Source organism: Mytilus californianus, unplaced genomic scaffold, assembly GCF_021869535.1.
Source record: "Mytilus californianus isolate M0D057914Y unplaced genomic scaffold, xbMytCali1.0.p SCAF_1, whole genome shotgun sequence".
Classification (NCBI taxonomy): domain Eukaryota; kingdom Metazoa; phylum Mollusca; class Bivalvia; order Mytilida; family Mytilidae; genus Mytilus; species Mytilus californianus.
Genome location: NW_026262581.1, coordinates 134,409,807 through 134,424,758, shown reverse-complemented (window position 1 = coordinate 134,424,758; position 14,952 = coordinate 134,409,807). Strand labels below are relative to the sequence as shown.

Genomic DNA, 14,952 nt, shown 5'->3' with positions numbered 1-14,952 from the left:
TATGTATGCTCATTCTGCTTGTCGAAATTTCCTTTTGCATTTTTTTTTTGGATAAACCTTTACGGGATGAACAGTTTTTAGTTTTACGAGCTTGTGTGTATACACGGAGTTTCCTGCCTTATATATTAATTGTTCACAATTTTATAGAAAACATATTTAGTTCAATCTGATTAAAATGCAGGTCCTATTTTCACCCTTTGCTGATCTGGCAACACTCTCTTTTGTTTAATTTCTGTTATGGTTATTTTTACATCGGCCAATTAAACCCCAACCTATATGTACAAATGTCTAAGATGTGTATCATTCTGTCAAATTCAAAGGATCCGAGTCTTTAAAACAGAAAGCAGATCGGAGCGTTGTCATATCTTTCACTAATAATAACCAACAATATAGCCAAGAGTGCTGAAAGTGGCGTTAAACAATAATAACTAATCAATTAATTTTTTTCATATTTGTGCAGAATCTCAATTTTAGTCGATAAGTTCATAATCCCGGTGGATTTCAGCTCCATCTTTACCAACATAGTTATTATTTCAAATAACTTAGAACTATTAAACAGTGGGATATCAAAATTACACATTGACGCGTACTGAGTAGACATGAGAACAATAAATGCAAATTATAAAACAAATCAATATCACAACTTCAGACGTTCTCATTTTTACCCTCTTCAACTGGACCAAATCACTACTTTATTTTTTAAAATTCATGACCCCATAAAAGTGTTTACCGTAGATATAAGAATAAGAATATGTGGTATGATTGCCAAAGAGATAACTATCCAAAAGAGTCCAGAATAAAGAGGATTTAAGCAACTATAGGTCATCGTACGCCCTTCAACAATGAGCAAAACCCATACCTTACAGTCAGCTTTATGTCCCGACTTCACAATATTCAAACGAAAAAACCTACGGCCTGAATTATGAAAAAACAATAAACAAAAACAATTATGACAGACAGCAACAAACGACAACCATGCACTGAATTACAGCCTCCTGACTTTGGCCGCGGACAGGCACATATGGAATTGGCGGGGTTAAAAATGTGTGTGAGCGCTCAAACCTCCCCTATTATGGGCCGTGACAGTGATGTAAAAAGTAAAATAACAAAAACAACGAACTACAAGGAAAATTCAAAATGGAAAGTCCCTTATCAAACAACAAAATAAGAACTCACTGTAAAATCAGTTGAAAATTGTCGGCACGAAGCACACAAAAAAACTAACATAAAGTCAAAATACACAAAGTGTCGATCTAAGAGTACAAAGAATGTAGCTACGAAGCCAAAAACAACTAATGAATAAATCATCCATGTTTTCCCAAGTTTGTTATTTAAAATTGATTTTGTTTCTTCTAATTTGCTCTGATTTGGGGCTTCATCATTTGGCTTCAAGTCAGATATCCAGCTTTTCATTGTAATGTTCATGTAAACTTTTTTTATTTCTATTCTATGGAAGTTAAGATTTTAAGTATTGGTGTCTTCCGCCATCTTGAATTGTAAAATGGCAGGACACTATAGGTCTAGATTTTAAAGACAGCAAATTTCGATGCAAGAATGCAATTTCCTAAAAAAAAACTTTCATTTAAATAAAAAAGGTACAATATTTTTGCTCGATTCCAAATTTTTGAACATATCGTATTAAGGGGAGGTAACTCAGAAATTGTGCAAGTTTACAAATGAATCTACAAGGAATTTCTATTTTATGTTATAACCATGCAGGAGAAAACGTACGGTGAACCAGTTTTTCTTTTTATATTATGATAGCACTTTATGAGAGCTATTTTAATTTTATTTATATATCATTTTAAAATTCTATCTATTATTCATTTAATGATAATTTTCTCTGTATAATCCATACAAAATAAGTCATTTTTTCACGACCTGTAGCTTGAATACAAGCCCGACGACCTTTGATTTTTATCATATTTTTTAACATACCACAAAGTGACAATATATACTATATTTTGGCAAAGTACGAACAAATTCTACCATTTTTCGTTTATACTCCAACACCACTTTAAGGTAAAATATCTTTTTGTTGCTTCATTTGAAAGACTGGACACTGCAGATCGAGCCCGTTCACCCTAATTGATAACTTTAAAATTATCTTCTTTTTTCAGAGTTACTAAAAAAATTTGTACAATATGAGCGAGTATAAAATTGGTGGTTTTAAAATTATGAAAATTGTACAGTAGACTATAGTGGTAAAATTGGAACAAGGGTTTATATAGTACTATATGCAAATCCTTATTTGAAACAAACCCCGGGCTAACACACGGCGGATATCTTTCTATATAACGGTATACACAGACGTGCCGCTGGTAATGTCAATGGGGTGCAATTTCACGGAGGCTTAATATTTCAATGGGTAGAAACGTATATGTCAAAGGGTCATAAGTGTTCATCTCCTGTTAAAATGTCTGTAAATCTAATAATGTGAATGATCTCATGCGGTTAAATAAGCTAAATAAGATATCATTATAGCTGGGAACTATATATAAATGGGTTGCCAGTGATTTTGCAATGAAATATATGAATGGGTGGTGATTTTTCATCAGTGCAAAAATCAATGTATGAATGGGGCGTGTTTTTGTTCAGGCAGTGGCTATTTTGCCGGAGCCGGCAAAATAGAAAATATGCTATTTTGCCGGCTCTGATTAAAGTATCTTAATTTTAGCCGGCAAGAATACCATGTTTGTATAGCAATGGCTATTTTGCCTGCGCCGGCAATATAGTGAATTTGTTATTTTGCCGGTTCTGTGTAAAAGTTAATTTTGATATTTTCCTTTAAAAAGTACTACGAAAATGTGCATTGCCAACTTCAAAGAATCAAATTATTACTCATATAGTAAAGTAAGATACCAGAAACAATATTTGAGATACGAATAATCGTTTATAAACATTTATGGGTCCAAGTGAAAATAGAAATTTGATAAGACATAAAAATAAAAATATTGAGCATCCATTTTCAGCAATGAAATCATACCAAAACATTTAGTTGAAGTACTGAACATCGGATGACTGCAAGTTCTTGTGGATGGTCACAAGCACTTGTCTCGGAAAAAAAATCACATCTCTATACCTGAAAGTGAGGTTAATGTACAGATATTTTTTTTTTCTGACACAAGTTCGTGCGTGGATGATAAATAAATGACAGGGAATTCAACCTCATCGTAATAACTATTATATTGTAGTGATACAAATCAGTATAATCTGGATTGTTGTTATATATTATATTAATATTTGTATATTACAGTTACATATATATATAATTTTCATCCATTTGTATATCATTCTAATTTACTATATTAATAATAGTGCAGTGCAAGTGCAGGGTGGACACTGACTCTTCTGTAATAATTCGATTTTTCTAATAGATTGGATTTGAGTAGGCATTCATATTTTCCCGCCAAACGTTCAATCTCCCATGCCGAGTTATCGGTCCTTGAGAGAGAGCAAAGACCGATAACTCTGTATGGGAGATTGCAAACGTTCTTGAGATATTCTTCCGCATGCGTTAACCTGGGAACAGTATATATGTCAATATATATGTTCCTGCGTTAACACACTTTTTCTGTACGTGTGCATAGATATTAAAGATTTTTTACTTATATATATATTTCTAACGACAAAACATTTTCATATTATTAACTTATGTTCTAAAAAAAATATTTTTAGGAGTATCCATTGAAAAAATTAATTTATTACAAGCGATAAGGAATGTTATTTTTGCACTCGATAATGTCCGCGTATTTATCATGTTTATAGATCGGTTACCGTGAATCCCAACACGAAAGTTACGTAATGGAAATCTAGGCGACAGCAATACACCGGAATGCCTTCACGGTCATCCGATGTAAAAATTGCATATAAATTTGATAAAACATTACGTACACAATCTAACAAAATCATTCACATAGCTTCAAAACCAAAAATGTTGAATTACATTTGCTTTTGAAATAATAGTCAGTTCTTTGAATTGCATTTCTGTAAACACAATCTTTTTTACTGGCCAAATTGGCTTCCGCTTACCTAGAGCCGGCGAAGTAGCCTATGCTATTATAGAATATGCTATTTTGCCGTATTTAATCGGTATCAGGTCGTTCCGTCCCCAAACCGATCCGGCCCCAAGTCGATCCGGCCCAAAGTCAAGTTGATCCGTCCCACGCCGATCCGGCCCCAAGTTGATCCGGTCCCATAACATATTTGAATCAGTATAAATTCACTGATACACTAATCAGAGCCGGCAAAATAGCATATTTTCTATTTTTCCGGTGCCGGCAAAATATCCACTGCCTTCTGTTTAACCGGACGTCTGTACCCAAATTTACATGTTGAGGACCTCTCCTCCAGTGAGTCAACAGGGTATCGGGTCCGTTCGCGCCCAATACACGTTCGCACCCCACACGTTCGCCCCCTGGGTCCGTTCGCGCCCTTTTTTTTTATTCAAAAACCCGATGAATTATAAGATGTTTTTTAAGATGTTTATCTCAAAATAAAGAAAAATTCGGCAATTTTTTGAATTTTTTAAATGAAATATTGTTTTAAATTGATTTGATGATTAATTATTATATGCTAATTATGTATGATTACTGTTAATTATATATGGTGTTTACACAGCTAAACTTGATGTAAATTCTGCATGTAGTTATATTAGCATGTATTTAACTTGGTATGAGTTAAAACAATTAAGATTCAAAATGTTATTGTTGTTGAGTTTAAAGCGGTTTGGTATCTTAACATTTAAATAATATTCAACACAAAAAACTTTTTTAGAAAGTCACTTTATTTTGAAACAATGAAACAAAAATAAATATAGCAATACACTAACCAAAACACGATTAAAAAGATATTCAACACAAAAAAACGTCACTTTATTTTGCATGTTTTGAAACAATGAAAAAAAAACTTATTTATAGCAATACAATAACCAAAACACGATTTAAAAAATATTCAACACAAAAATCGTTTTTAGAAAGTCACTTCATTTTAAAACAATGAACAAAAAAAATATTTATAGCAATACACTAACCAAAATACGATTGAAAAATTAATTAAGACAAAATCAATAAAAAGGGTGCGAACGGACCCGGGGTGCGAACGTGAATGGGCGCGAACGGACCCGGATTCAGCAAACAGGTACCTGCAGAGGAGAAATCCTTCTTTTATTCACCTCAATCTCTTACTGGTTTACTGTTTTTCGGAACCAGTTGCAGACTAAGGACGAAAATGTCCTCTACTCCAGGAGGTCTCACTCCAGAGGACAAGAAGCACTATACGTCGTTTACCCCTGACTATACCAAATGGCCCGACAAGGTTTTAGGCCCTTTAAATTATGATACTCCACTGCGTCTGCTGCTTAAAGATGCGAAATCCAACTTTAATGAGCCATCTGGAAATAATGCTGAGAAAAAAATAAAGGGATTGACGATTGTAGCAGCCATGGGTGGTTAGTTGAATTAGAGACATAAAAATATGTCTGGTTGGAAAGACTTTGGCGCCAGCATCTATTAAAAGACGTATTTACTACCATTTTCTGCTTTGGCATATTATCATAAACATTTCATATGCAATTATATGAAGCAGTATCCTCGTATTATCAGTTTTCCTTTACGTGCTATTAAGAACGCATTGTGAATTCACAATTTCCATTGAAAAAGCAAGCATAGTAGGTATTCATATGGTGTACGAAAACATGTGATCTGACCATAACTGAAATGGCTATGTGTACATCTTTAAAATTGAAAAAAAGATTTGATATTTCTACAAAAACAAAATGCATGTAACTTTAATATATCTTGTAGAAGGTCCTATAACAACAACACTTTAAGGAATGCTCCAGTAATTTATTGAGATCGACATGTTTCGGTGTCTAGGGCACCGTCATTAGGCACTGAAACATGTCGATCTCAATAAATTAGTGGAGCATTCCTTAAAGTGTCGTTGTTATAGGACCTTCTACATTTTATGTTTTTATCTTAACAACCCTGCATACCCGAGGTATCCACTTTATGGAATCTACTGACAGAAGATTTACCAGGCGTTGTTTCACTTGTGTTTAATTATGCTGTAGCGGTAGGAGCATTAAGTTTTACCCTTGTCCGTCTGTACGTACATAGTACGTTCCAAAATTGGTTTCCGTTCTCTAACTTGAGTTTACCCCAACCAAATGTTATGAAACTTATACACAATGCTTATTACCACAAAACACAGATCGTTTGAATTTTGGTGGCGTCACTTTAACCGTTCTAGAGTTATGCCCCTTTATAAATGGAAAAATTGCAAAATTTTTAGTTTCCGTTCTCTTACTTAAGTTTGCCTCAACCAAATGTTATGAGACTTACACACAATGCTATTACCACAAAACTCTGATCAAGGGAAAAAATTTCAATGTTTGAATTAAATAATTCCATGTTTGAAACCTTTTTTTTTTTTCAGGAGGATTTGTTGGAGTGTTTGAAGCTTTTGTTAAAGTTGCACCAAGTATATTCGCTGTTGGAGGATATTTCAGCAGAGCAGTAGTTACTTTAGGTACTGTTAACATTGTTCACTGTTAGGGATATTTCAGCAGAGCAGTAGTTACTTTAGGTACTGTTAACATTGTTTATTGTTAAGGATATTTCAGCAGAGCAGTAGTTACTTTAGGTACTGTTAACATTGTTTATTGTTAAGGATATTCCAGCAGAGCAGTAGTTACTTTAGGTACTGTTAACATTGTTTATTGTTAAGGATATTTCAGCAGAGCAGTAGTTACTTTAGGTACTGTTAACATTGTTTATTGTTAGGTGGTTCATTGTTTGAGATATTTCATCAGAGCAGAAGTTATTTGAGGTACTGTTTAAATTGTTCACTATGAGGAATATTTCCGCAGGACAGTAGTTACTTTAGGTACTGTTAACATGGTTCATTGCTAAGGATATTTCGGCTTCAATATCAAAAGCTTGGTTACCTGGCAAATCCAGGTATGACCAATCGACCTGAATCTTTTACACAAAAACATCTGAAAAATAGAGGTTCACTGACTTTGACCTCATATTAGTGGTTCATTGATTAAGTATAAGTTTTTTTAATGCCTGAAATAACTATTATCATAAAATATTTTTCAGTTCTAATCAAATATGTAAATGGCAAGACTGATATTTTATCAGGTAGTGTTTTATTATACCCCACGCAACGAGTTGCGGAGGGTATAATGTTTTTGACCCGTCCGTCAGTCCTGTTTCTTGTCATCGCAACTCCTCTCAAACCACACAACAGAATTTCACTAAACCTTTTTATACGACCGCAAAAAAATTTTTGTGGTCGTATATTGGTATGACGTTGGCGTCGTCCGGCGCCGTCCGAAGACACATTGGTTTTCGCACTCTAACTTTAGTTTAAGTTAATGGATCTATATGAAATTTTACCACAAGGTTCAATACCACAAAAGGAAGGTTGGGATTGATTTTGGGGGTCATGGTACCAACAGTAAAGGAATTAGGGGCCAAAAAGGGGCCAAAAATAAGCATTTTTGTAACTTCCAGACATAACTTGTGTGTTAGTGTATGGATTTCTCTGACATTGTACCACAAGGTTCCATATCACAAAAGGAATGCTGGGATTGATTTTGGGGGTAATTGCCTCAAAATTTTAGGAATTAGGGGCCAAAAAAGGGGCAAAAAATAAGCATTTTTCTAGTTTCATGACAATAACTTGTGTGTAAGTATATGGATCTTTCTGAAATTGTACTACAAGGTTCCATATCGCAAAGGGAAAGCTGGAATTGAGTTTGGGGGTAATTGCCGAAACGTTTAGGAATTGGGGGCCAAAAAGGGGCCAAAAATAAGCATTTTTCTAGTTTCCAGACAATAACTAATGTTCAAGTGTATGGATCTCTCTGAAATTGTACTGCAAGGTACCATACCACAAAGGGAAGGCTGGGATTGATGATGGGGGTAATTGCCTCAATATTTTAGGAATTAGGGGCCAAAAAGGGGCAAAAAACAAGCATTTTTCTAGATCCAGGACAATAACTTGTGTGTAGGTGTATGGATCTTTCTGAAATTGTACTACAAGGTTCCATATCACAAAGGGAAAGCTGGGTTTGAGTTTGGGGGTAATTGCCCAAAACATTTAGGAATTTGGGGCCAAAAAGGGGTCAAAAAACACATTTTTCTAGTTTCCAGACAATAACTTGTGTTCAAGTGTATGGATCTCTCTGAAATTGTACTGCAAGGTACCATACCACAAAGGGAAGGCTGGGATTGAGTTTGGGGGTGATGAATCATAAGGGGGTTCAAAAAATTTGGGGGGGGGGATTTTTTTATTTTTCCTATTTTTTTCTTTTTTTCCTTTTTTTTTTTCTTTTAAAATTTTCCATTTTAAGTTGGTTATTTCTGATTTATATTTAAAAGCAAATAATAATGGTATGGTAGGAGATACACACCAAACAGGATGTGTAAATTATTATATAATAAGTATTGTGCAATAGCAAGAAATTTTCAATTACACAGTATTGCACAATAGCAAGAAATCTTCAATTGCACAGTATTGCGCAATAGCAAGAAATCTTCAATTGCACAGTATTGCCCAATAGCAAGAAATATCCAATAGCACAATATTGTGCAATAGCAAGAAATTGTCAATTGTACAGTATTGCGCAATAGCAAGAAATATTTAATTGCACAGTGTTGTGCAAAAGAAGATACTTCCTATAAATTGCTTATTTCTTGACCAATTTCAATGGGGTTTTATTCTTGAATTCTTGGGGTTCTTTAATATGCTGAATCTAACCATGTATTTAGTTTTTTGATTTTGGGCCCCATTTTTAAATTGGTCCACATTGAGGTCCAAAGGGTCCAAAATTAAACTTTGTTTGATTCATCAAAAATTGAATTATTGGGGTTCTTTGATATGCCGAATCTAACCGTGTATTTAGATTCTTAATTTTTGGTAAAGTTTTCAAATTGGTCTACATTAGGGTCCAAAATTAAACTTAGTTTGATTTTAACAAAAATTGAATTCTTAGGGTTCTTTGATATGCTAAATCTAAACATGTATTTAGATTTTTGATTATGGGCCCAGTTTTCAAGTTGGTCCAAATCGAGGTCCAAAATTAAACTTTGTTTGATTTCAACAAAAATTGAATATATGGGGTTCTTTGATATGCTGAATCTAACCATGTATTTAGATTTTTTATTTTTGGGCCCCGTTATCAACTTTGTCCACATTGAGGTCAAAAGGGTCCAAAATTAAACTTTGTTTGATTTCATCAAAAATTGAATTCTTGGGGTTCTTTGATATGCTGAATCTAACCATGTATTTAGATTTTGGATATTAGACCATAATAGGTGAATGTCCAATTTAAATTTTTTAAGTTCTTAGACCACATTCATTCTGTGTCAGAAACCTATGCTGTGTCAAATATTTAATCACAATCCAAATGCAAAGCTGTATCAAGCTTGAATGCTGTGTCCATACTTGCCCCAACTGTTCAGGGTTCGACCTCTGCGGTCGTATCAAGCTGCGCCCTGCGGAGCATTTTATTAGATAATAAGGACATACTATGTAGTTGTGCATATCGACAGGAAATTGCAATTCAATTTTTTTTCTAGGAGTTACGCCCCTTTGAACTTATTTACTTTAATATACTACTGCAACAGTTTGTCATCGCAACTCCTCTGATATACCACAACAGAATTTCATGAAACCTTTGTAGATAATAAGGACATACTATGTAGATGTGCAAATCAACAGGAAATTAGGGTTCAATTTTGTTTCTAGGAGTTACGCCCCTTTGAACTTATTTGCTTCAATGTACTATGCAACAGTTTGTCATCACAACTCCTCTGATACCACATAACAGAATTTCATGAAACCTTTTTAGATAATAAGGACATACTATGTAGATGTGCATATGGACAGGAAATTACAGTTCAATTCTTTTTCTAGGAGTTAAACCCCTTTGAACTTATTTACTTTAATGTACTACTGCAACAGTTTGTCATCGCAACTCCTCTGATACCACACAACAGAATTTCATGAAACCTTTTTAGATAATAAGGACATACTATGTAGATGTGCATATCGACAGGAAATTACGGTTCAATTTTTTTTTCTAGGAGTTACACCCCTTTGAACTTATTTGCTTCAATGTACTACTGCAACAGTTTGTCATCACAACTCCTCTGAAACCACACAACAGAATTTCATGAAACCTTTTTAGATAATAAGGACATACTATGTAGATGTGCATATCAACAGGAAATTACGGTTCAATTTTTTTTCTAGGAGTTACGCCCCTTTGAACTTATTTACTTTAATGTACTACTGCAACAGTTTGTCATCGCAACTCTTCTGATACCACACAACAGAATTTCATGAAACCTTTTTAGATAATAAGGACATACTATGTAGATGTGCATATCGACATAAAATTACGGTTCAATTTTTTTTCTAGGAGTTACACCCCTTTGAACTTATTTGCTTCAATGTACTACTGCAACAGTTTGTCATCACAACTCCTCTGAAACCACACAACAGAATTTCATGAAACTTTGTAGATAATAAGGTCATACTATGTAGATGTGCATATCGACAGGAAATTACGATTCAATTTTTTTCCCAGGAGTTACGCCCCTTTGAACTTATTTACTTCAATGTCTTCTGCAACAGTTTTTCATCGCAACTCCTCTGAAACCACACAACATAATTTCATGAAACTTTGTAGATAATAAGGACATACTATGTAGATGTGCATATCGACAGGAAATTACGATTCAATTTTTTTTCTAGGAGTTGCGCCCCTTTGAACTTATTTACTTTAATGTACTACTGCAACAGTTTGTCATCTCAACTCCTCTGAAACCACACAACAAAATTTCATAAAACTTTGTAGATAATAAGGAAATACTATGTAGATGTGCATATCGACAGGAAATTACGATTCAATTTTTTTTCCAGGAGTTACGCCCCTTTGAACTTGTTTGCCCAATATACTACTGCAACCTTTTGTCATCGCAACTCCTCTCAAACCACACAATAGAATTTCATGAAACCTTTTCAGATAATAAGGACATACTACGTAGATGTGCATATCGACAGGAAATTACGATTCAATTTTTTTTCTAGGAGTTACGCCCCTTTGAACTTATTTGCTTCAATATACCTCTGCAACAGTTTGTCATCGCAACTCCTCTGAAACCACACAACAGAATTTCATGAAACTTTGTAGATAATAAGGACATACTATGTAGATGTGCATATCGACAGGAAATTACGATTCAATTTTTTTTCTAGGAGTTACGCCCCTTTGAACTTATTTACTTTAATGTACTACTGCAACAGTTTGTCATCTCAACTCCTCTGAAACCACACAACAAAATTTCATAAAACTTTGTAGATAATAAGGACATACTATGTAGATGTGCATATCGACAGGAAATTACGATTCAATTATTTTTTCAGGAGTTACGCCCCTTTGAACTTATTTGCCCAATATACTACTGCAACCTTTTGTCATCGCAACTCCTCTCAAACCACACAATAGAATTTCATGAAACCTTTTCAGATAATAAGGACATACTATGTAGATGTGCATATCGACAGAAAATTACGATTCAATTTTTTTTCTAGGAGTTACGCCCCTTTGAACTTATTTGCTTCAATATACCTCTGCAACAGTTTGTCATCGCAACTCCTCTGAAACCACACAACAGAATTTCATGAAACTTTGTAGATAATAAGGACATACTAGGTAGATGTGCATATCGACAGGAAATTATGATTCAATTTTTTTTCTAGGAGTTACGCCCCTTTGAACTTATTTGCTTCAATATACCTCTGCAACAGTTTGTCATCGCAACTCCTCTGAACCCACACAACAGAATTTCATGAAACTTTGTAGATAATAAGGACATACTATGTAGATGTGCATATCGACAGGAAATTATGATTTCTTATACAATTTTTTTTTCTTACAGTTATTTTATTTCTCCAGTGACAATGTGGGGACGTGGGGTATGTGAGCGCGCTCACTAAGGTTCTTTATTTATGTACTGCATTATTTAAATTTTTGTGCAGGCTTTTGGAATAGATGACTACTAGCCATCTTATGAACTAAACCGACAGCCAGACTTTTCATCCTGCCAAGACTCAAGGGAAACATTTTGTGCTTTACGTTAAGAAACAACAGAGATTATTCAAATTTATTTATGCAAAGAAATATAAAAGATACTACTATAATTTGCCCCACAATGTTTGCCTGAGCTCAACTTGATAATTATTTTAACACCATCTTAGTACAGGTATATAGTGTAATACATGTATATGATGTGTAGTGTAATAAGAAAGAGAAGGTAATTTTTGTTACTGTGATAGTACTTTTATTCATGGGCTACCAATTTACTTGGTTTTCATGGATGGCTTTATCCACAAATTTAAGTATCCAACAAATTATGTAACTACTGTTGTCAAAATCAAGACATGGAGAATATATTCCCCTATCCATGCAGTCAAACCTACAGGGGGATCTTTCAAGAATACATTGAATATCAGCAAATGTACTATGATCTATATATACAACTTCTAACAGGATTTTGCCCATTTAATCTTTAAAAAAAAAAAACTAAACTGTACGACTTTTAACTTTTTAATTCTCATGAAAAATTATTTTTGATCAATGAAAGCCAGAATACCGGTAATGAAATGTGATGATGAAGTGTTCATTTTGTCTCCTCATAATTCTCATACGAAAAAAAAATAAACAAAACTTTCACCTTGGGCTTGCTCTTTTTATTTCATAAGAATTAATTCTACAATTCAAGTAAATGTGTAGCTTTGGTTATATGTAACTTTAAGTGACATGTTTATTGTCCAATCAACACCTGTGATGATCGTTAATCTGTTAATCATTCGATCTCCGGTTAATTGGTGTCACACTTCTATAACCCGTGTGCAACAATTAAAATGTTTACTTTGCAATTCAATTTGTAAACATAGATGAATCAGCTTATTTCCTAAAGCAATTATTTCATTAAAAATTTGATGAATGTTGTCAGTAATGAAAGACGAACAAGTAAGTGAAAATAAACACATTATTTTGCAATGCTCAAACCATGAAAATTGATACCCAGAAATAAAAGTACTTTCAAAGTATTCATTTGTATTGGCCTGCAGATTTCTGTTGGGAGTTGGAACACAAGTAACTGCAGTATTAAGGGAATAGGAGAGATAATTCTTGTTATTCATTTGTAGGGGCCTCAGGATTTCTGTATGGAGTTGGAACACAAGGAACTGCAGTATTAAGGGAATTGGGGAGATCATTCTTGTTATTCATTTGTAGGGGCCTCAGGATTTCTGTATGGAGTTGGAACACAAGGAACTGCAGTATTAAGGGAATTGGGGAGATCATTCTTGTTATTCATTTGTAGGGGCCTCAGGATTTCTGTATGGAGTTGGAACACAAGGAACTGCAGTATTAAGGGAATTGGGGAGATCATTCTTGTTATTCATTTGTAGGGGCCTCAGGATTTTTGTATGGAGTTGGAACACAAGGAACTGCAGTATTAAGGGAATAGGGGAGATAATTCTTGTTATTCATTTGTAGGGGCCTCAGGATTTATGTATAGTGTTGGAACACAAGGAACTGCAGTATTAAGGGGAAAGGATGATTTATTTAATTATGCAGTTGGTGGAGCTTTAGCAGGAATACCAATGGCAAAAAGATGTAAGTTTGTGTCGGTAAAGTAATTAAACTGATAAAGTCATTTTCAAACTGTTGACATTTTTTCTGTTCAGTGGTACTTTTTACCCCAAGCATAGCACGCAGTATAATTTTGTCATATATGTACATGTATATGACTGTTACAATCATTATGAATTAACAAGAAAAAAACATAGCAATTTTTTTATTAATGCTATATAAATAAAAGACATGACAGAGTCGCACAAATATATAATGCAGATTCAGGGATTCCATTTTTTTGTGGATTTTTAAAGAATAGTTTATTTTCATAAATACTCGATTTCATTGTTTTGACAAATTCTTGTCTAAATGTGTTCTAAAAGGACCACCAGTCCTTCACCTTTCATCTGATACCTTAATTACTAAAATATATTCTACATAGTTTCATATTTACAGATATGCGTAGGAACTATTTTGTTTTAAATATGTACTACTTTCCGTTTTTTTTTTTTTTTTTACCGGGCCCAATTTGGTGGTGTTACATCTTACAAAAAAGTCTATCCAAATTATTTTTGCAAAGAATTCCGCTCAAGCTGGTGCTAGGACCATCTTAAACTTGCAGTGTGGTGAGAGTTTTTATTGAAGGCCTCACTGTGACTAAGATGATGAACAGCAATAAAAGCGCTGTTCCTTTGCTTTTTGTGTATACTTTGCTGTGCATATACTGATGTGTCATGAATGGATACCCCATATCCTTTGATTTTCTATCAAAAGCCTATTGAAAATTTGTATTCTACTTAAGAAGTTCAATTTCTTCAACATGTTATGTGTTGCAACTGTACCCAAAAATGCAATAAAGGTACAAATATAGTTCTCCACAAATAGTAATAAATCCACAGTATCAGTTTAATCAAAGAAACAAACAGTATAATGACTCATTTTATTTTGTAGATGGAAATGTATGGGCTGGTCTAGGTTATGCGCTAGGATTTACAACATTGGGAATCTTTACCAGGACCTTACTAGTTCGCCCAAATGGGGAATTTACCACTAAGATGCCTCAAGAATTTGGAAGTCTATATAGACGAAGTTATGGATATAATTTTTACCATTATAATTCTTTTGGTCGTGATAAGGGTACTTGAGACTGTTGCATTTTTATTTATTTTTCTAAATAGTATTACAAGTGTCACTTGATGAAATTAAAAGATTAACCAACTTGATGATTTAGACTGTTTTCACTTTGCCTTTTCCATACATAAATCCTTGATAATCATAGGAAGATTAGT

General features: G+C 33.9%; 1 protein-coding gene across 2 annotated transcripts; it reads left to right on the top strand.

The window, feature by feature from the left end:
• The first annotated feature begins 5,167 nt into the window (after window positions 1-5,167).
• On the top strand, window positions 5,168-14,886 carry LOC127735349 (uncharacterized). 2 transcript variants are annotated; one of them, XR_007998331.1, is made up of 4 exons: window positions 5,168-5,449; window positions 6,439-6,588; window positions 13,586-13,705; window positions 14,615-14,886. XR_007998331.1 is itself a non-coding variant. In XM_052245513.1 (4 exons), the coding sequence occupies exons 1-4, from the start codon at window positions 5,230-5,232 to the stop codon at window positions 14,806-14,808; spliced, it is 627 nt and encodes a 208-aa protein (XP_052101473.1). In that variant the 5' UTR covers window positions 5,171-5,229; the 3' UTR covers window positions 14,809-14,886. The 2 variants fall into 2 exon arrangements, 1 of the variants encoding a protein (XP_052101473.1); XM_052245513.1 differs by having other exon boundaries at window positions 5,171-5,449; window positions 6,439-6,531.
• Window positions 14,887-14,952: the final 66 nt, after the last annotated feature.

Excerpts from the sequence above, each read along its gene's own strand:
- LOC127735349 (XM_052245513.1), top strand. The coding sequence starts at position 5,230 with ATGTCCTCTACTCCAGGAGGTCTCACTCCAGAGGACAAGAAGCACTAT. Across the intron at positions 5,450-6,438 it reads GATTGTAGCAGCCATGGGTG|GAGGATTTGTTGGAGTGTTT; the intron begins GTTAGTTGAATT and ends TTTTTTTTTCAG. Across the intron at positions 13,706-14,614 it reads AATACCAATGGCAAAAAGAT|ATGGAAATGTATGGGCTGGT; the intron begins GTAAGTTTGTGT and ends TTTATTTTGTAG.